Source organism: Oncorhynchus kisutch, unplaced genomic scaffold, assembly GCF_002021735.2.
Source record: "Oncorhynchus kisutch isolate 150728-3 unplaced genomic scaffold, Okis_V2 scaffold1101, whole genome shotgun sequence".
Lineage (NCBI taxonomy): Eukaryota > Metazoa > Chordata > Actinopteri > Salmoniformes > Salmonidae > Oncorhynchus > Oncorhynchus kisutch.
Window position 1 is genome coordinate 38907 of NW_022263046.1, and position 22121 is coordinate 61027.

At 42.9% G+C, this 22121-nt stretch overlaps 1 protein-coding gene and 2 non-coding genes across 4 annotated transcripts; 1 reads left to right on the forward strand and 2 right to left on the reverse strand.

The window, feature by feature from the left end:
• Nucleotides 1-3492: 3492 nt before the first annotated feature.
• trnai-aau (transfer RNA isoleucine (anticodon AAU)) lies at nt 3493-3566 on the reverse strand. The gene has a single exon. It is a non-coding gene; the product is annotated as a tRNA-Ile (tRNA).
• A 2972-nt stretch (nt 3567-6538) lies between these two features.
• trnai-aau (transfer RNA isoleucine (anticodon AAU)) lies at nt 6539-6612 on the reverse strand. Its single transcript has one exon. It is a non-coding gene; the product is annotated as a tRNA-Ile (tRNA).
• A 2735-nt stretch (nt 6613-9347) lies between these two features.
• On the forward strand, nt 9348-21320 carry LOC116364569 (short coiled-coil protein B). 2 transcript variants are annotated; one of them, XM_031817620.1, is made up of 4 exons: nt 9348-9710; nt 13745-13816; nt 16859-16939; nt 18630-21320. In XM_031817620.1, the coding sequence occupies exons 1-4, from the start codon at nt 9641-9643 to the stop codon at nt 18770-18772; spliced, it is 366 nt and encodes a 121-aa protein (XP_031673480.1). In that variant the 5' UTR covers nt 9348-9640; the 3' UTR covers nt 18773-21320. The 2 variants fall into 2 exon arrangements, with proteins under 2 accessions (XP_031673480.1, XP_031673481.1); XM_031817621.1 differs by lacking the exon at nt 9348-9710 and adding an exon at nt 11081-11232.
• The last annotated feature ends 801 nt before the right edge of the window (nt 21321-22121 follow it).

A 22121-nucleotide genomic window follows, 5' to 3' on the forward strand; every position in this document is an offset into this window, starting at 1 on the left:
CTCCTATTTAAGATGACTCTGATGTTTTTCGTACGATGTACCCAATGATTAATGAAAACTTGCTCGGTAGGTCTATATGTCCTCATTGTGGTTTTACAGATGTGTTTAATACGTCTTATTTACACACTTTATTTGAATATTTATGAAGTGTATGTTGTATTTGGTAGCACGTATTAGTATTTCCTTCGCCTCCAACCCCTTTCGATGCGTGGGACGGATGTGGGCGGGGCTAGGTCTACACAAGGGTGCTAATTGAAAAAAAAAAACTCACGAAAGCCATGAGGCCGATAAGTAAAGCTTATTAAAGATCAGTGATACTACCAAGAGTGGTGTGCGGTTTCCTTTCCCTGGAACTTCTGTATGTGTAATGTTTACTGTATATTTGTATTGTTTATTTCACTTTTGTATATTATCTACTTCACTTGCTTTGGCAATGTTAACATATGTTTCCCATGCCAATAAAGCCACTTGAGTTGAATTGAAATTGAATTGAGAGAGAGAGAGAGAGAGAGAGAGAGAGAGAGAGAGAGAGAGAGAGAGAGAGAGAGAGAGAGAGAAAAGCAATGAAGGACAGAAAGAGAGAGTAAGGAGTGGAGAAAGACAGAAAGAGAGAGTAAGGAGTGGAGAAAGACAGAGAGAGAGAGTAAGGAGTGGAGAATGAGAGAGTAAGCAGTCGAGAAAGAGAGAGTAAGGAGTGGAGAAAGACAGAAAGAGAGAGTAAGGAGTGGAGAAAGACAGAGAGAGAGTAAGGAGTCGAGAAAGACAGAAAGAGAGAGTAAGGAGTGGAGAAAAACAGAGAGAGAGAGTAAGGAGTGGAGAAAGACAGAGAGAGAGAGAGAGAGAGAGAGAAAGGAGTGGAGAAAGAGAGAGAGTAAGGAGTGGAGAAAGACAGAAAGAGAGAGAGTAAGGAGTGGAGAAAGACAGAAAGAGAGAGAGTAAGGAGTGGAGAAAGACAGAAAGAGAGAGAGTAAGGAGTGGAGAAAGACAGAAAGATAGAGTAAGGAGTGGAGAAAGAGAGAGTAAGGAGTGGAGAAAGACAGAAAGAGAGAGTAAGGAGTGGAGAAAGAGAGAGTAATGAGTGGAGAAAGACAGAAAGAGAGAGTAAGGATTGGAGAAAGACAGAGAGAGAGTAAGGAGTCGAGAAAGACAGAAAGAGAGAGTAAGGAGTGGAGAAAAACAGAGAGAGAGAGTAAGGAGTGGAGAAAGACAGAGAGAGAGAGAGAGTAAGGAGTGGAGAAAGAGAGAGAGTAGGGAGTGGAGAAAGACAGAAAGAAAGAGAGAGTAGGGAGTGGAGAAAGACAGAGAGAGAGAGAGTAAGGAGTGGAGAAAGACAGAAAGAGAGAGAGTAAGGAGTGGAGAAAGACAGAAAGATAGAGTAAGGAGTGGAGAAAGAGAGAGTAAGGAGTGGAGAAAGACAGAAAGAGAGAGTAAGGAGTGGAGAAAGAGAGAGTAATGAGTGGAGAAAGACAGAAAGAGAGAGTAAGGAGTGGAGAAAGACAGAGAGAGAGTAAGGAGTCGAGAAAGACAGAAAGAGAGAGTAAGGAGTGGAGAAAAACAGAGAGAGAGAGAGTAAGGAGTGGAGAAAGACAGAGAGAGAGAGAGAGTAAGGAGTGGAGAAAGAGAGAGAGTAGGGAGTGGAGAAAGACACAAAGAGAGAGTAGGGAGTGGAGAAAGACAGAGAGAGAGAGAGTAAGGAGTGGAGAAAGACAGAAAGAGAGAGAGTAAGGAGTGGAGAAAGACAGAAAGAGAGAGAGTAAGGAGTGGAGAAAGACAGAAAGAGAGAGTAAGGAGTGGAGAAAGAGAGAGTAAGGAGTGAAGAAAGACAGAAAGAGAGAGTAAGGAGTGGAGAAAGACAGAAAGGGAGAGTAAGGAGTGGAGAAAGACAGTAAGGAGAGGAGAAAGACAGAAAGAGAGATTAAGGAGTGGAGAAAGAGAGTAAGGAGTGGAGAAAGACAGAAAGAGAGAGTAAGGAGTGGAGAAAGAGAGTAAGGAGTGGAGAAAGACAGAAAGAGAGATTAAGGAGTGGAGAAAGAGAGTAAGGAGTGGAGAAAGACAGAAAGAGAGAATAAGGAGTGGAGAAAGAGAGAGTAAGGAGAGGAGAAAGACAGAAAGAGAGAGTAAGGAGTGGAGAAAGACAGAAAGAGAGATTAAGGAGTGGAGAAAGAGAGTAAGGAGTGGAGAAAGAGAGTGTAAGGAGTGAAGAAAGACAGAAAGAGAGAGTAAGGAGTGGAGAAAGAGAGAGTAAGGAGAGGAGAAAGACAGAAAGAGAGAGTAAGGAGTGGAGAAAGACAGAAAGAGAGATTAAGGAGTGGAGAAAGAGAGTAAGGAGTGGAGAAAGAGAGTAAGGAGTGGAGAAAGAGAGAGTAAGGAGTGGAGAAAGAAAGAGAGAGTAAGGAGTGGAGAAAGAGAGAGTAAGGAGTGGAGAAAGATAGAAAGAGAGAGTAAGGAGTGGAGAAAGACAGAAAGGGAGAGTAAGGAGTGGAGAAAGAGAGAGTAAGGAGTGAAGAAAGACAGAAAGAGAGAGTAAGGAGTGGAGAAAGAGAGAGTAAGGAGAGGAGAAAGACAGAAAGAGAGAGTAAGGAGTGGAGAAAGACAGAAAGAGAGATTAAGGAGTTTAGAAAGAGAGTAAGGAGTGGAGAAAGAGAGTAAGGAGTGGAGAAAGAGAGAGTAAGGAGTGGAGAAAGAAAGAGAGAGTAAGGAGTGGAGAAAGAGAGTAAGGAGTGGAGAAAGATAGAAAGAGAGAGTAAGGAGTGGAGAAAGAGAGAGTAAGGAGAGGAGAAAGACAGAAAGAGAGAGCAAGGAGTGGAGAAAGACAGAAAGAGAGAGTAAGGAGTGGAGAAAGAGAGAGTAAGGAGTGGAGAAAGACAGAAAGAGAGAGTAAGGAGAGGAGAAAGACAGAGAGAGAGTAAGGCGTGGAGAAAGACAGAAAGAGATAGTAAGGATTGGAGAAAGACAGAAAGAGAGAGTAAGGAGTGGAGAAAGACAGAAAGAGATAGTAAGGATTGGAGAAAGAGAGAGTAAGGAGTGGAGAAGGAGAGAGTAAGGAGTGGAGAAAGACAGAAAGAGAGAGTAAGGAGTGGAGAAAGAGGGTGCAGCTGTCTGCAGGCTCTTTACCTCTCTGTACTTAGTGTCCTTCTCTAGTTAATGTGTGACCAAGTGAGCATGGGGAAAGGTGTGTGTGTGTGTGTATGTGTGTAAATAATGAATGAATCAAATGATTGATGGACCCGTCTATCTGTTTCTTCACCATTCTGTCTCTCTGTCTCTTAGTCCATGAAGTCCCTGTCCTCCTTCCTTCCTTCCTTCCTTGTATAATAAAAAACGAACGAAAACTCCTACAATGAAAAAAAACCTCCTACATTAAAATGTCACTCAACAATAACACAACAATCGACAACTCATACTACTAATTTAAAATGCACATTGTAAACCCCAATCAATAGAGTTATGAGACACTGTAGACATACACAGTAGAGGAAAAATAAAAAGTTGTGGCCAGTACGGGTATCGAACCCGCGACCTTCGCGTTATTAGCACGACGCTCTAACCAACTGAGCTAACCGGCCTTAGATAATGCTCATGCTACGTATAAAGGTGGAAATAACTACACCGTACTAAATAAGAGCTCAAGACATTCCATAACAAATCCATCACCTATTGAGAAATAAACTATGAGCCCCCTAAGCAAGCTGGTCCCGGGGCTCTGTTCACAAACACACCCCACAGGGCTCCAGGACAGCAACACAATTATGTGTGTGGATGAAGCTCTTAATTTGGCATTGGAAAAACAGGAGATGAACTGCTACAAACAAAGACCTGCTAAAGCTAAAGAACACTCCGTAATGTTCACAACGACATCAATTTTGAACTCGCGAAAAGTGGGAGATGCGGTCAAGAAAAACTGGCACATTTTATCATCGGACCCATTTTTGTCGGCGGAATTTACAAATCCACCACTTATTGTGTATAGAAGAGGTCGCAATATACGCGATAAATTGGTCCATGCCAACTCCCAATCACAAAAGAAAACCAGCCAGGCTCTTTTACGCCCTCTTCCAAATGGTAGCTATAAATGCAGAGGATGCGCACAGTGCAACAACATGATAAAGTGTGAATATCTCTGCCACCCACACACAGGAAAACGATCCCAAATAAATGACATTATTACGTGTTCCACCACCCATGTTATTTACATTATTAAATGTCCATATGGGCTCTGCTATGTCGGTAAAACCTCTCGTTCTCTCAAACAGAGAATCAGTGAACATAAAAGTTCAACCAGGAGAAAGGACAGGGATTATCAAGTCGCTGTACATTTCAATGACCTGAAGCATGATATTTCTACCTTTAGATGTTGTGGCACAGAGAAAGTTAAGATATCAGACAGGGGAGGAGATATAAATAATACTCTGAGTTAAAGGGAATGTTTTGTGATTTTCACCCTCCAGACATTATTTCCTAAAGGTCGTTATGATGAAATGCCTGTGTATGTTATGGCGTGAATTTGAACGTGAATTATGCTCCTATTTAAGATGACTCTGATGTTTTTCGTACGATGTACCCAATGATTAATGAAAACTTGCTCGGTAGGTCTATATGTCCTCATTGTGGTTTTACAGATGTGTTTAATACGTCTTATTTACACACTTTATTTGAATATTTATGAAGTGTATGTTGTATTTGGTAGCACGTATTAGTATTTCCTTCGCCTCCAACCCCTTTCGATGCGTGGGACGGATGTGGGCGGGGCTAGGTCTACACAAGGGTGCTAATTGAAAAAAAAAAACTCACGAAAGCCATGAGGCCGATAAGTAAAGCTTATTAAAGATCAGTGATACTACCAAGAGTGGTGTGCGGTTTCCTTTTCCCTGGAACTTCTGTATGTGTAATGTTTACTGTATATTTGTATTGTTTATTTCACTTTTGTATATTATCTACTTCACTTGCTTTGGCAATGTTAACATATGTTTCCCATGCCAATAAAGCCACTTGAGTTGAATTGAAATTGAATTGAGAGAGAGAGAGAGAGAGAGAGAGAGAGAGAGAGAGAGAGAGAGAGAGAGAGAGAAAAGCAATGAAGGACAGAAAGAGAGAGTAAGGAGTGGAGAAAGACAGAAAGAGAGAGTAAGGAGTGGAGAAAGACAGAGAGAGAGAGTAAGGAGTGGAGAATGAGAGAGTAAGCAGTCGAGAAAGAGAGAGTAAGGAGTGGAGAAAGACAGAAAGAGAGAGTAAGGAGTGGAGAAAGACAGAGAGAGAGTAAGGAGTCGAGAAAGACAGAAAGAGAGAGTAAGGAGTGGAGAAAAACAGAGAGAGAGAGTAAGGAGTGGAGAAAGACAGAGAGAGAGAGAGAGAGAGAGAGAGAAAGGAGTGGAGAAAGAGAGAGAGTAAGGAGTGGAGAAAGACAGAAAGAGAGAGAGTAAGGAGTGGAGAAAGACAGAAAGAGAGAGAGTAAGGAGTGGAGAAAGACAGAAAGAGAGAGAGTAAGGAGTGGAGAAAGACAGAAAGATAGAGTAAGGAGTGGAGAAAGAGAGAGTAAGGAGTGGAGAAAGACAGAAAGAGAGAGTAAGGAGTGGAGAAAGAGAGAGTAATGAGTGGAGAAAGACAGAAAGAGAGAGTAAGGAGTGGAGAAAGACAGAGAGAGAGTAAGGAGTCGAGAAAGACAGAAAGAGAGAGTAAGGAGTGGAGAAAAACAGAGAGAGAGAGAGTAAGGAGTGGAGAAAGACAGAGAGAGAGAGAGAGTAAGGAGTGGAGAAAGAGAGAGAGTAGGGAGTGGAGAAAGACAGAAAGAGAGAGTAGGGAGTGGAGAAAGACAGAGAGAGAGAGAGTAAGGAGTGGAGAAAGACAGAAAGAGAGAGAGTAAGGAGTGGAGAAAGACAGAAAGATAGAGTAAGGAGTGGAGAAAGAGAGAGTAAGGAGTGGAGAAAGACAGAAAGAGAGAGTAAGGAGTGGAGAAAGAGAGAGTAATGAGTGGAGAAAGACAGAAAGAGAGAGTAAGGAGTGGAGAAAGACAGAGAGAGAGTAAGGAGTCGAGAAAGACAGAAAGAGAGAGTAAGGAGTGGAGAAAAACAGAGAGAGAGAGAGTAAGGAGTGGAGAAAGACAGAGAGAGAGAGAGAGAGTAAGGAGTGGAGAAAGAGAGAGAGTAGGGAGTGGAGAAAGACACAAAGAGAGAGTACTTAGTGTCCTTCTCTAGTTAATGTGTGACCAAGTGAGCATGGGGAAAGGTGTGTGTGTGTGTGTATGTGTGTAAATAATGAATGAATCAAATGATTGATGGACCCGTCTATCTGTTTCTTCACCATTCTGTCTCTCTGTCTCTTAGTCCATGAAGTCCCTGTCCTCCTTCCTTCCTTCCTTGTATAATAAAAAACGAACGAAAACTCCTACAATGAAAAAAAACCTCCTACATTAAAATGTCACTCAACAATAACACAACAATCGACAACTCATACTACTAATTTAAAATGCACATTGTAAACCCCAATCAATAGAGTTATGAGACACTGTAGACATACACAGTAGAGGAAAAATAAAAAGTTGTGGCCAGTACGGGTATCGAACCCGCGACCTTCGCGTTATTAGCACGACGCTCTAACCAACTGAGCTAACCGGCCTTAGATAATGCTCATTCTACGTATAAAGGTGGAAATAATTACACCGTACTAAATAAGAGCTCAAGACATTCCATAACAAATCCATCACCTATTGAGAAATAAACTATGAGCCCCCTAAGCAAGCTGGTCCCGGGGCTCTGTTCACAAACACACCCCACAGGGCTCCAGGACAGCAACACAATTATGTGTGTGGATGAAGCTCTTAATTTGGCATTGGAAAAACAGGAGATGAACTGCTACAAACAAAGACCTGCTAAAGCTAAAGAACACTCCGTAATGTTCACAACGACATCAATTTTGAACTCGCGAAAAGTGGGAGATGCGGTCAAGAAAAACTGGCACATTTTATCATCGGACCCATTTTTGTCGGCGGAATTTACAAATCCACCACTTATTGTGTATAGAAGAGGTCGCAATATACGCGATAAATTGGTCCATGCCAACTCCCAATCACAAAAGAAAACCAGCCAGGCTCTTTTACGCCCTCTTCCAAATGGTAGCTATAAATGCAGAGGATGCGCACAGTGCAACAACATGATAAAGTGTGAATATCTCTGCCACCCACACACAGGAAAACGATCCCAAATAAATGACATTATTACGTGTTCCACCACCCATGTTATTTACATTATTAAATGTCCATATGGGCTCTGCTATGTCGGTAAAACCTCTCGTTCTCTCAAACAGAGAATCAGTGAACATAAAAGTTCAACCAGGAGAAAGGACAGGGATTATCAAGTCGCTGTACATTTCAATGACCTGAAGCATGATATTTCTACCTTTAGATGTTGTGGCACAGAGAAAGTTAAGATATCAGACAGGGGAGGAGATATAAATAATACTCTGAGTTAAAGGGAATGTTTTGTGATTTTCACCCTCCAGACATTATTTCCTAAAGGTCGTTATGATGAAATGCCTGTGTATGTTATGGCGTGAATTTGAACGTGAATGATGCTCCTATTTCAGATTACTCTGATGATTTTCGTACGATGTACCCAATGATTAATGAAAACTTGCTCGGTAGGTCTATATGTCCTCATTGTGGTTTTACAGATGTGTTTAATACGTCTTATTTACACACTTTATTTGAATATTTATGAAGTGTATGTTGTATTTGGTAGCACGTATTAGTATTTCCTTCGCCTCCAACCCCTTTCGATGCGTGGGACGGATGTGGGCGGGGCTAGGTCTACACAAGGGTGCTAATTGAAAAAAAAAAACTCACGAAAGCCATGAGGCCGATAAGTAAAGCTTATTAAAGATCAGTGATACTACCAAGAGTGGTGTGCGGTTTCCTTTTCCCTGGAACTTCTGTATGTGTAATGTTTACTGTATATTTGTATTGTTTATTTCCCTTTTGTATATTATCTACCTCACTTGCTTTGGCAATGTTAACATATGTTTCCCATGCCAATAAAGCCACTTGAGTTTAATTGAAATTGAATTGAGAGAGAGAGAGAGAGAGAGAGAGAGAGAGAGAGAGAGAGAGAGAGAGAGAGAGAGAGAGAGAGAGAGAGAGAGAGAGAGAGAGAGAGAAAAGCAATGAAGGACAGAAAGAGAGAGTAAGGAGTGGAGAAAGACAGAAAGAGAGAGTAAGGAGTGGAGAAAGACAGAGAGAGAGAGAGAGTAAGGAGTGGAGAAAGAGAGAGAGTAGGGAGTGGAGAAAGACAGAAAGAGAGAGTAGGGAGTGGAGAAAGACAGAGAGAGAGAGTAAGGAGTGGAGAAAGACAGAAAGAGAGAGAGTAAGGAGTGGAGAAAGACAGAAAGAGAGAGAGTAAGGAGTGGAGAAAGACAGAAAGAGAGAGAGTAAGGAGTGGAGAAAGACAGAAAGAGAGAGTAAGGAGTGGAGAAAGAGAGAGTAAGGAGTGGAGAAAGACAGAAAGAGAGAGTAAGGAGTGGAGAAAGAGAGAGTAAGGAGTGGAGAAAGACAGAAAGAGAGAGAGTAAGGAGTGGAGAAAGACAGAAAGAGAGAGAGTAAGGAGTGGAGAAAGACAGAAAGAGAGAGAGTAAGAAGTGGAGAAAGACAGAAAGAGAGAGAGTAAGGAGTGGAGAAAGAGAGAGTAAGGAGTGGAGAAAGAGAGAGTAAGGAGTGGAGAAAGACAGAAAGAGAGAGTAAGGAGTGGAGAAAGACAGAGAGAGAGAGTAAGGAGTGGAGAAAGAGGGTGCAGCTGTCTGCTGGCTCTTTACCTCTCTGTACTTAATGTCCTTCTCTAGTTAATGTGTGACCAAGTGAGCATGGGGAAAGGTAGGTGTGTGTGTGTGTGTGTGTGTGTGTGTGTGTGTGTGTGTGTGTGTGTGTGTGTGTGTGTGTGTGTGTGTGTGTGTGTGTGTGTGTGTGTGTGGACATGTTTAACTCTTATTGTGGAGACCAGAAGTCCCCTCAAAAATAGTAAACAAGCATTTGACCAACTGGGGACATTTTGCTAGTCCCCACGAGGTCAAATGCTATTTAGGGAAAATAGGATTTTGAATGGAGTCCCCACAAGTTTAGCTGATTAAGACTGTGTGTGTTTATGGCACTTGAGTGTTTTGTGTTTCTTTTCAACCAACAAATAACCCTCCCTGAACTTTGAAACCTTTATGAGCCAATCAGCAACTGCTTCCCAGGACAAAACTAGTGTCACCTGCCGCCTGTCCAGTAACCAGGGCTATCTGGGCAGGTAACCGTGACAACATAAATAATTCAGAAGGAGAGGGAGCCAGCCGCCTGAAGGGAACAGGTGTCCTAGAGGGCGGGGCGCTGAGAGAGAGAGACGGGGGTGAAGGAGAGGCAACGGTGTGACACAGACGAAGAAAGCAGGTTGAGAAAACAAATGTCTAAAAAGAGGGACTGTGAGAAAAGAGTCAAACGATAAGGAGAGAAAGAAAGCAGGAGTGAGGAGGGAAAAACAGCCCGACGGGGAGAATGGAACGGTTAGGCTAGAGACTAGAGACCAGAGACCAGAGTCCAGAGACCAGAGACCAGAGTCCAGAGACCAGAGAGAAAAAGAAACTACGAGGGTGAATCAGGGAAAACTCCAGTCCGGTCATGGAAGCAGAGCTGGAAGAAGAGGACGGGAGTTTCACCAACATCTCCCTCGCCGATGACAGACCTACAAGTAAGACAAACTCACCTTTAATTACAAAGCTAGTAGCTCTGTCCATTCACCTACACACCTGTAGGGGAGAGGGGGGTACAGTTGAGCCAAAGGACAAAGTTGAGCCACCCTTGTTTCTAGGAAACCACAGACAGACAGACAGACAGACAGACAGACAGACAGACACACACACACACACTGTAAAGGCCTCATTCCCCCAGAGAGACAGAGACAAGCACACTGTAAAAGCCAGAGAGACAGAGACAAACACAAAGCTACAGAACACAGAGGTACTATAAGGTACAGAACACAAAGGTACTATAAGGTACAGAACACTGAGGTACTATAAGGTACAGAACCTTAGGACTGGAGGTACAGAACAGTGAGGTACTATAAGGTACAGAACATAGAGGTACTATAAGGTACAGAACACTGAGGTACTATAAGCTACAGAACATAGAGGTACTATAAGGTACAGAACACAGAGGTACTATAAGCTACAGAACACTGAGGTACTATAAGCTACAGAACACTGAGGTACTATAAGCTACAGAACATAGAGGTACTATAAGCTACAGAACACTGAGGTACTATAAGCTACAGAACACAGAGGTACTATAACCTACAGAACACTGAGGTACTATAAGGTACAGAACCTTAGGACTGAAGGTACTGAACCTTAGGACTAGAGGTACAGGACCTTAGGACTAGAGGTACAGAACCTTAGGACTGGAGGTACATAACCTTAGGACTGGAGGTACAGAACCTTAGGACTGGAGGTACAGAACCTTAGGACTGGAGGTACTGAACCTTAGGACTAGAGGTACAGGACCTTAGGACTAGAGGTACAGAACCTTAGGAGTAGAGGTACAGAACCTCAGGACTGGAGGTACAGACTGGGTAGGGTTGGCCAAGCAACAGTCTCACCTGGGTTGGTCTTAGCTGCAGACAGAAGGAGACATATAAACCCTTCAAACTGGAGCACAGAGCAGAGAGTAACCAAGCACACTGGTGGCTGTGATATGGTGTTGCCAACTGCTGTTGCTCCGCTAGCCTGTGTAGTTCACTACTCAGGGAGTGACCGAGAGACTGTCAGAGCTGCAGTGTGTGTGTGTTTACGGTGTCTGAGGCTGTACTATCGGCACAAACAGATACAACCTTCACAAACAATGTACGCACACAGACGCACACAGTGCTGCCACACCTATCGGATATCAAATGTCCTTCACGTTTTCCCTTCATCAGACTACTAGTCTACGTCTAGTGGAAGGAGCAAGTAGACAAGAGGAGGGAATGAGGTCATACAAGCATATTGTTTCGGGGGCCAATAAATGTGGCGTTATATTTTGCTTCCGGCTGTGTCTGTTTGCACTGCGCTGCTCCCCCTGTCGGCCGCGTCGGTTCCTACACCCAGATAATGTGAGGACGTCCCATCGCCGACTGTCATACATGGAAATCCGCAGTGTCGTCTAGCACATAACAACGTTATCCACACAAAACCCCGGCTAACGTTTTGACACCATATTGTTATTATAATCGAAGGGTAAGTGACTGACATTTCAGAAATGTAACGAGACTACGAGGCTTGTCGTTGTTGAGAATCGCACGTCAATTCTACGGATTTGACAGATTTTCTGAGATTTTAGCTGTCTAACTTGCTACTGTAACGAGCATTGTGACTAACTACGACTTAGTTAGGTACACAAACTAACATCATAATATCGCGGTTATTAATGTGACAGCCGGTAGTTAGATACAGGAGTCGTTTTCTTGCTTCTCTGTAAAAGGTGAGCATACCGTATGAACCAGCTAGATGGCTAACATTAGCCTGCCGCTATGCTAACTTACCTGCTGGCTGGTCGTGGGTGTGTTTAGTTACTGTAACAGCTAGAGGGACAGCTAGCTGGCTGGTCTTGGGTGTGTTTAGTTACTGTAACAGCTAGAGGGACAGCTAGCTGTCTGGTCTTGGGTGTGTTTAGTTACTGTAACAGCTAGAGAGACAGCTAGCTGGCTGGTCTTGGGTGTGTTTAGTTACTGTAACAGCTAGAGAGACAGCTAGCTGGCTGGTCTTGGGTGTGTTTAGTTACTGTAACAGCTAGAGGGACAGCTAGCTGGCTGGTCTTGGGTGTGTTTAGTTACTGTAACAGCTAGAGGGACAGCTAGCTGGCTGGTCTTGGGTGTGTTGTTGTTTAGTTACTGTAACAGCTAGAGAGACAGCTAGCTGGCTGGTCTTGGGTGTGTTTAGTTACTGTAACAGCTAGAGAGACGGCTAGCTGGCTGGTCTTGGGTGTGTTTAGTTACTGTAACAGCTAGAGAGACAGCTAGCTGGCTGGTCTTGGGTGTGTTTAGTTACTGTAACAGCTAGAGGGAGAGCTAGCTGGCTGGTCTTGGGTGTGTTGTTGTTTAGTTACTGTAACAGCTAGAGAGACAGCTAGCTGGCTGGTCTTGGGTGTGTTTAGTTACTGTAACAGCTAGAGAGACGGCTAGCTGGCTGGTCTTGGGTGTGTTTAGTTACTGTAACAGCTAGAGGGACAGCTAGCTGGCTGGTCTTGGGTGTGTTGTTGTTTAGTTACTGTAACAGCTAGAGAGACAGCTAGCTGGCTGGTCTTGGGTGTGTTTAGTTACTGTAACAGCTAGAGAGACAGCTAACATCACTTGTCATCTTGGCCTGTTATGTCTTCCTCTGTCTACTTGTTTGGGTAAGTAGATGATGGTAGCCAGCTAACGTAGTAGTACTGGTGTCATCTTGGCCTGTTATGTCTTCCTCTGTCTACTTGTTTGGGTATGTAGATGATGGTAGCCAGCTAATGTAGTACTACTGGTGTTCACTTCTCTAGCTAACTTTATCCTCGTTGTTTGAGTTACTAGTCCGTTCGGCAGGTCGAGGAGTTAACTGGGGACCGTTAGTTGGAGACCAAGGGCTTTTTGGTTTCGGGACAGATGAGGTCTCTTTGAATGAGATGGCAGTGACATTTCCCGCACATGTTACGTTGTTTTGGACCCTTGTGGAGCAGTGGTCGAAGGCACTGCATCTCAGTGCTAGAGACGTCACTACAGACCCTGGTTCAGCGGTCTGAGGCGTCACTACAGACCCTGGTTCAGCGGTCTAAGGCACTGCGTCTCAGTGCTAGAGGCGTCACTACAGACCCTGGTTCATCCTTATGTAATACTGCATCCTTATGTAATACATGTATCACTAGCCACTTTAACTATGCCACTTGGTTTACATACTCATCTCATATGTATATACTGTACTCGATATCATCTACTGTGTCTTGCCTATGCTGCTCTGTACCATCACTCATTCATATATCCTTATGTACATATTCTTTATCCCCTTACACTGTGTATAAGACAGTAGTTTTTGGAATTGTTAGTTAGATTACTTGTTCGTTATTACTGCATTGTCGGAACTAGAAGCACAAGCATTTCGCTACACTCGCATTAACATCTGGTAACCATGTGTATGTGACAAATAAAATTTGATTTGATTTGGTTCAGCGGTCTAAGGCGTCACTACAGACCCTGGTTCAGCGGTCTAAGGCATCACTACAGACCCTGGTTCAGCGGTCTAAGGCATCACTACAGACCCTGGTTCAGTGGTCTAAGGCACTGTGTCTCAGTGCTAGAGGCGTCACTACAGACCCTGGTTCAGCGGTCTAAGGCACTGCATCTCAGTGCTAGAGACGTCACTACAGACCCTGGTTCAGCGGTCTAAGGCACTGTGTCTCAGTGCTAAAGGCGTCACTACAGACCCTGGTTCAGCGGTCTGAGGCGTCACTACAGACCCTGGTTCAGCGGTCTAAGGCACTGTGTCTCAGTGCTAGAGACGTCACTACAGACCCTGGTTCGATTCCAGGCTGTATCACCACCGGTCGTGATTGGGAGTCCCTTGGGCGGCGCACAAACCCCCAGCGTCGTGAGTGTTTGGCCGGGGGTAGGCCGTCATTGTAAATAATAATTTGTTCCTAACTGACTTACCCAGTTAAATAAAGATGTAGAATATAAATCATATGATCTAACTATATGTTTCGCTCACCTTGATGTGTCTACAGGGGACAGAGGAACTGCAGTCCTGCTCACCAGACAGGACAACGAGGACTTCACCATGAACTGTCACATGGATGGTAATGAACAACAACACGTCTGTCTGTCTGTCTGTCCGTCCGTCCGTCCGTCCGTCCGTCCGTCCGTCCGTCCGTCCGTTTGTTTAGTAATATAGCGTGTGTGTGTTTAGTAATATAGCGTGTGTGTGTTTAGTAATATAGCGTGTGTTGTGTTTAGTAATATAGCGTGTGTTGTGTTTAGTAATATAGCGTGTGTTGTGTTTAGTAATATAGCGTTGTGTTGTGTTTAGTAATATAGCGTGTGTTGTGTTTAGTAATATAGCGTGTGTTGTGTTTAGTAATATAGCGTGTGTTGTGTTTAGTAATATAGCGTGTGTTGTGTTTAGTAATATAGCGTGTGTTGGTGTTTAGTATATAGCGTGTGTTGTGTTTAGTATATAGAGTGTGTTGTGTTTAGTAATATACGTGTGTGTGTTTAGTAATATAGCGTGTGTTGTGTTTAGTAATATAGCGTGTGTGTGTTTAGTAATATAGCGTGTGTTGTGTTTAGTAATATAGCGTGTGTTGTGGTTTAGTAATATAGCGTGTGTTGTGTTTAGTAATATAGCGTGTGTTGGTTTAGTAATATAGCGTGTGTGTGTTTAGTAATATAGCGTGTGTTGTGTTTAGTAATATAGCGTGTGTTGTGTTTAGTAATATAGCGTGTGTGTGTTTAGTAATATAGCGTGTGGTGTGTTAGTAATATAGCGTGTGTAGTGTGTTTAGTAATATATCGTGTTGTGGTTTAGTAATATAGCGTGTGTGTGTGTTTAGTAATATAGCGTGTGTTGTGTTTAGTAATATAGCGTGTGTTGTGTTTAGTAATATAGCGTGTGTGTGTTTAGTAATATAGCGTGTGTTGTGTTTAGTAATATAGCGTGTGTTGTGTTTAGTAATATAGCGTGTGTTGTGTTTAGTAATATAGCGTGTGTTGTGTTTAGTAATATAGCGTGTGTGTGTTTAGTATATAGCGTGTGTGTGTTTAGTAATATAGCGTGTGTTGTGTTTAGTAATATAGCGTGTGTTGTGTTTAGTAATATAGCGTGTGTTGTGTTTAGTAATATAGCGTGTGTTGTGTTTAGTAATATAGCGTGTGTTGTGTTTAGTAATATAGCGTGTGTTGTGTTTAGTAATATAGCGTGTGTTGTGTTTAGTAATATAGCGTGTGTTGTGTTTAGTAATATAGCGTGTGTTGTGTTTAGTAATATAGCGTGTGTTGTGTTTAGTAATATAGCGTGTGTTGTGTTTAGTAATATAGCGTGTGTTGTGTTTAGTAATATAGCGTGTGTGTGTTTAGTAATATAGCGTGTGTTGTGTTTAGTAATATAGCGTGTGTTGTGTTTAGTAATATAGCGTGTGTTGTGTTTAGTAATATAGCGTGTGTTGTGTTTAGTAAATATAGCGTGTGTTGTGTTTAGTAATATAGCGTGTGTTGTGTTTAGTAATATAGCGTGTGTTGTGTTTAGTAATATAGCGTGTGTTGTGTTTAGTAATATAGCGTGTGTTGTGTTTAGTAATATAGCGTGTGTTGTGTTTAGTAATATAGCGTGTTGTGTTTTAGTATAGCGTGTGTGGTGTTTAGTAATATAGCGTGTGTTGTGTTTAGTAATATAGCGTGTGTGTGTTTAGTAATATAGCGTGTGTTGTGTTTAGTAATATAGCGTGTGTTGTGTTTAGTAATATAGCGTGTGTGTGTTTAGTAATATAGCGTGTGTTGTGTTTAGTAATATAGCGTGTGTTGTGTTTAGTAATATAGCGTGTGTTGTGTTTAGTAATATAGCGTGTGTTGTGTTTAGTAATATAGCGTGTGTTGTGTTTAGTAATATAGCGTGTGTTGTGTTTAGTAATATAGCGTGTGTTGTGTTTAGTAATATAGCGTGTGTTGTGTTTAGTAATATAGCGTGTGTTGTGTTTAGTAATATAGCGTGTGTTGTGTTTAGTAATATAGCGTGTGTGTGTTTAGTAATATAGCGTGTGTTGTGTTTAGTAATATAGCGTGTGTTGTGTTTAGTAATATAGCGTTGTTGGTGTTTAGTAATATAGCGTGTGTTGTGTTTAGTAATATAGCGTGTGTTGTGTTTAGTAATATAGCGTGTGTTGTGTTTAGTAATATAGCGTGTGTGTGTTTAGTAATATACGTGTGTTTAGTAATATAGCGTGTGTGTTAGTAAAATAGCGTGTGTTGTGTTAGTAATATAGCGTGTGTTGTGTTTAGTAAATATAGCGTGTGTGGTTTAGTAATATAGCGTGTGTTGTGTTTAGTATATAGCGTGTGTGTGTTTAGTAATATAGCGTGTGTGTGTTTAGTAATATAGCGTGTGTTGTGTTTAGTAATATAGCGTGTGTTGTGTTAGTAATATAGCGTGTGTTGTGTTTAGTAATATAGCGTGTGTGTGTTTAGTAATATAGCGTGTGTTGTGTTTAGTAATATAGCGTGTGTTGTGTTTAGTAATATAGCGTGTGTTGTGTTTAGTAATATAGCGTGTGTTGTGTTTAGTAATATAGCGTGTGTTGTGTTTAGTAATATAGCGTGTGTTGTGTTTAGTAATATAGCGTGTGTTGTGTTTAGTAATATAGCGTGTGTTGTGTTTAGTAATATAGCGTGTGTTGTGTTTAGTAATATAGCGTGTGTTGTGTTTAGTAATATAGCGTGTGTTGTGTTTAGTAATATAGCGTGTGTTGTGTTTAGTAATATAGCGTGTGTTGTGTTTAGTAATATAGCGTGTGTTGTGTTTAGTAATATAGCGTGTGTTGTGTTTAGTAATATAGCGTGTGTGTGTTTAGTAATATAGCGTGTGTGTGTTTAGTAATATAGCGTGTGTGTGTTTAGTAATATAGCGTGTGTGTGTTTAGTAATATAGCGTGTGTGTGTTTAGTAATATAGCGTGTGTGTGTTTAGTAATATAGCGTGTGTGTGTTTAGTATATAGCGTGTGTGCGTTTAGTAATATAGCGTGTGTGCGTTTAGTAATATAGCGTGTGTGCGTTTAGTAATATAGCGTGTGTGCGTTTAGTAATATAGCGTGTGTGCGTTTAGTAATATAGCGTGTGTTGTGTTTGTCAGGAGACATGGAGAACCAGGTTGAGATGGAGGAGAAGACGAGGCTCATCAACCAGGTGCTGGAGCTACAACACACACTGGAAGGTAACATCTCTCTCTGTTACACATCTCTCGCTGTTACACACATCTCTCTCTGTTACACACATCTCTCTGTTACACACATCTCTCTCTCTCTCTGTTACACACCTCTCTCTCTCTCTGTTACACACATCTCTCTCTCTCTCTGTTACACACATCTCTCTCTCTCTCTGTTACACACATCTCTCTCTCTCTGTTACACACACATCTCTCTGTTACACACACATCTCTCTGTTACACACATCTCTCTCTGTTACACACATCTCTCTGTTATACACATCTCTCTCTGTTACACAGTGGAAGGTGTGTTCATGTCTCTCTGTTACACAGTGGAAGGTGTGTTCATGTCTCTCCTCTCTGCTACACAGTGGAAGGTGTGTTCATGTCTCCTCTCTCTGTTACACAGTGGAAGGTGTGTTCATGTCTCCTCTCTGTTACACAGTGGAAGGTGTGTTCATGTCTCCTCTCTGTTACACAGTGGAAGGTGTGTTCATGTCTCTCCTCTCTGTTACACAGTGGAAGGTGTGTTCATGTCTCCTCTCTCTGTTACACAGTGGAAGGTGTGTTCATGTCTCCTCTCTCTGTTACACAGTGGAAGGTGTGTTCATGTCTCCTCTCTCTCTGTTACACAGTGGAAGGTGTGTTCATGTCTCTCCTCTCTCTCTGCTACACAGTGGAAGGTGTGTTCATGTCTCCTCTCTGTTACACAGTGGAAGGTGTGTTCATGTCTCCTCTGTTACACAGTGGAAGGTGTGTTCATGTCTCCTCTCTGTTACACAGTGGAAGGTGTGTTCATGTCTCCTCTCTGTTACACAGTGGAAGGTGTGTTCATGTCTCCTCTCTGTTACACAGTGGAAGGTGTGTTCATGTCTCCTCTCTGTTACACAGTGGAAGGTGTGTTCATGTCTCCTCTCTGTTACACAGTGGAAGGTGTGTTCATGTCTCCTCTCTGTTACACAGTGGAAGGTGTGTTCATGTCTCCTCTCTCTGTCAGTGAGGCTCCAGTTGTGTTAATGGAGCTCCTAAATGGGTCTCCGATTCTATCTTCAACACAGTTTAGTGTGGAGGTGGGGGGGGTGTTACCCTGACCATCCTCTCTGTGAGGCTAATACAGCTACTCCCTTCCTGCCTCGGATGGATTTAAGGGTCTTGTCCAAAATGGCACCCTATTCCCTAAGGGCCCTGGTCAAAAGTAGTGCACTGTGTAGGGAATAGGGTCCCATTTGGGACGTGTTTATATTTAATACAGCAGTCTGGTGCTGCTAAACATTCAGTCTAGTCTGGTAGGGAGGAGTATTGGGCATTGATGTGGAATAAGCTAAAACATTCAGTCTAGTCTGGCAGGGAGGAGTATTGGGCATTGATGTGGAATAAGCTAAAACATTCAGTCTAGTCTGGTAGGGAGGAGTATAGGGCATTGATGTGGAATAAGCTAAAACATTCAGTCTAGTCTGGTAGGGAGGAGTATTGGGCATTGATGTGGAATAAGCTAAAACATTCAGTCTAGTCTGGTAGGGAGGAGTATTGGGCATTGACGTGGAATAAGCGATCAGGAGGCTTCTGGTTCTGTATCGGTGTTTCATCCATCATTACTTAGGCCTCCCTGTCAAACTCTGTTGCACCCAGCCTTAAAAACAATTATCTAGGGGAAACACTGGTCTGTCTAGTTCTAAGTTCCGTACCTCTGTTGTTCCAGACCTGTCAGCACGTGTGGATGCGGTCAAAGAGGAGAACCTGAAGTTGAAGTCGGAGAACCAGGTTCTAGGCCAGTACATTGAGAACCTCATGTCGGCCTCCAGCGTGTTCCAAACCACCGACAACAAGAGCAAACGGAAGTAACCCACGGCGACCAAGGGGAGTTGAGACCACCTACAATAGCCTGGTAGCAGGTCTGTTTGTGCCGACACAAACAGGCATGATGGCACAGACAGACTGGCACTCAGGCTACCTGCAACATCTCCTCTCCCAAATGACAGCAGAGGAGGTAGAAGATGTTTGTGACCACAGTTCTAGGGACAGATATGGGCGTGTTCCAAATGGCAGATTATTTCCTAAGTAGTGCACTATGTAGTGTACAGAATGCCATAAGCTCTGGTTAAAGTAGTGTACTATGTAGTGTACAGAATGCCATAAGCTCTGGTTAAAAGTAGTGTACTATGTAGGGAATAGGATGCCATAAGCTCTGGTTAAAAGTAGTGTACTATGTAGTGAATAGGATGCCATGAGCTCTGATTAAAAGTAGTGTACTATGTAGGGAATAGGATGCCATAAGCTCTGATTAAAAGTTGTGTACTATGTAGGGAATAGGATGCCATGAGCTCTGATTAAAAGTAGTGTACTATGTAGGGAATAGGATGCCATGAGCTCTGATTAAAAGTAGTGTACTATGTAGGGAATAGGATGCCATAAGCTCTGGTGAGAAGTAGTGTACTATGTAGAGTAGTCTGATCCTAGATCTGTGGTTAGGGGGCAACTTCTAATTCCAGACCCCAAAATCCTCCCTCCACTCCAACTACACCCCTAAGAGTCCAGTTTACATTCTTGTTTGACCTCTTTTTACCCTCCTCCTAACATAAACCCCCCCAACATAATTTAACTGTTTTTATAATTCATCTAATAATACTGTTTTGCGTTGTCATGTCAACGGCATCTCTAATGAGTTATGACATCAGACCTTTTTATTTTGGTGACTGGTTGGACGTGGAAGGAAACTGGACTTGTTGGATATGAATATGGCCAAACTCCCTGGCCCCCAAAATGAATCAAACATATTGAATGACATGCCAATGTAATACAATAATATAACGCATCCCATCGACTGTTCTCTCTCATCTGATTGGTCAAAAGGTTACTAAGTGTCTGTTTTTTTTAAATGGTTGATCAACACAAACATTATGAAATATGATTCTGTATGAGGTAAAAAAAAATTAAGCGGTACTACTAAGATACTCCGATGTGTGTTGTCGTCCCTGGTATGCTACTCATTCCACCAGGAATGGGATTCCTAATTCATATCGTCACCATGGAGTGCTGTGTGGAGTCAGTAAGGGAAGGAAAAAGCACAGTGAACCTGTATTCTGCTGTACATAACAAACGATGCCCTCTTGAATGCAACCCTGGACTAGGGTCAAGTTACACTACAGGGTGAGGCGGCCTCCTTTACCTATGATGGGTGGAGCGAGGATAGAGTGAGGGGAGTGAGGGGAGGGAGCGAGCGAGGGAGGGGAGGGAGGATAGAGTGAGGGAGGACAGAAGAGAGCTCTGCTTTTTACACTTAAGAACCTTGAGTGGTATTGATTAGAACACTCAGGCTGTAGAACACTCCGGAATGTTCCGTCAGAGCTGCTGATAAGGAACGTTGTTATTCCTGGTTATAGTAATGGACTGTGGAAGCATGACTGTGCTGTCCTAGGCTGGTTATAGTAATGGACTGTGGAAGCATGACTGTGCTGTCCTAGGCTGGTTATAGTAATGGCCTGTGGAAGCATGACTGTGCTGTCCTAGGCTGGTTATAGTAATGGACTGTGGAAGCATGACTGTGCTGTCCTAGGCTGGTTATAGTAATGGCCTGTGGAAGCATGACTGTGCTGTCCTAGGCTGGTTATAGTAATGGCCTGTGGAAGCATGACTGTGCTGTCCTAGGCTGGTTATAGTAATGGCCTGTGGAAGCATGACTGTGCTGTCCTAGGCTGGTTATAGTAATGGACTGTGGAAGCATGACTGTGCTGTCCTAGGCTGGTTATAGTAGAGAGAAATAAGGTACAGGTACTAGCAAGAGATTCTATGAGAGCCTTTATCAGGGATGTGATCAGGACAACATGAACAGTTGGGATTTTGGCTAGGAGATAGCTAGGTCCGTTTCAATTCTATTTGAATAGAGGACAAAGTGGTCAGAAAGGCCTAATTAAAATCAGGAAGAATCACAACACTCAATTGTACGGAGATCGGCGTTTTGAGCAAGAGGTTCTACCAGAGAATCATTCTGTGGTTCTATTGGTTCCAGGTGCTAAAGGAAAAGATTGGGGAATATTGAGATGATTCCACTGCACTTCAATGCATCACGTTATTTATTTCAATTTAAAATTGTATTTTTATTATGTTAAATGGTATTATATTGTATGTTCCACTGACTCTTGTTAGTCCAAAAATGGCACCATATTCCCTATATAGTGCACTACTTTGGGCCTATAGGGCCCTGGTCAAAAGTTGTCCACTCTCTAGGGAACAGAGTGCCAGTTTGGGACATTAAACTTAGTTTTTCCTTCAGGCATGTTGATAACACACACATCCTATGGAACTAACTGCCTGCTGTGTAGAAGTTTAGAGATTCTATGACTATGTTGCCTTTTAACACTTTTGTTTTAATAAAAAAAAATAATACTTCTGATGCTTTTGTACGAGTCGGGAGTGTAACTGTATCAATATGGAAATAAGAAAAGGAGTGAAGGAGGCAAGGAGACAAGGATAGAATGAAAGGAGACAAGAGAAGGATAAAAGGCCTCTTGACATGTGAGATGCATCCTTAGTGAGAGATCTTGATTAGTTTATATAGGTTCTCTGGACGGCAGAGTAGTCTAGTGATTAGAGCGTTAGACTTGCAACCGAATCAAACCCCCGAGCTGACAAACGTAAAAATCTGTCCTTCTGCCCCTGAACAAGGCAGTTAACCCACTGTTCCCCTGAACAAGGCAGTTGACCCACTGTTCCCCTGAACAAGGCAGTTAACCCACTGTTCCCCTGAACAAGGCAGTTAACCCACTGTTCCCCTGAACAAGGCAGTTAACCCACTGTTCCCCTGAACAAGGCAGTTAACCCACTGTTCCCCTGAACAGGCAGTTAACCCACTGTTCCCCTGAACAAGGCAGTTAACCCACTGTTCCCCTGAACAAGGCAGTTAACCCACTGTTCCCCTGAACAGGCAGTTAACCCACTGTTCCCCTGAACAGGCAGTTAAACAACTGTTCCCCTGAACAAGGCAGTTAACCCACTGTTCCCCTGAACAAGGCAGTTAACCCACTGTTCCCCTGAACAAGGCAGTTAACCCACTGTTCCCCTGAACAAGGCAGTTAACCCACTGTTCCCCTGAACAAGGCAGTTAACCCACTGTTCCCCTGAACAAGGCAGTTAACCCACTGTTCCCCTGAACAAGGCAGTTAACCCACTGTTCCCCTGAACAAGGCAGTTAACC

Excerpts from the sequence above, each read along its gene's own strand:
- LOC116364569 (XM_031817620.1), top strand. The coding sequence starts at position 9,641 with ATGGAAGCAGAGCTGGAAGAAGAGGACGGGAGTTTCACCAACATCTCC. Across the intron at positions 13,817-16,858 it reads CATGAACTGTCACATGGATG|GAGACATGGAGAACCAGGTT; the intron begins GTAATGAACAAC and ends TGTGTTTGTCAG. Across the intron at positions 16,940-18,629 it reads GCTACAACACACACTGGAAG|ACCTGTCAGCACGTGTGGAT; the intron begins GTAACATCTCTC and ends CTGTTGTTCCAG.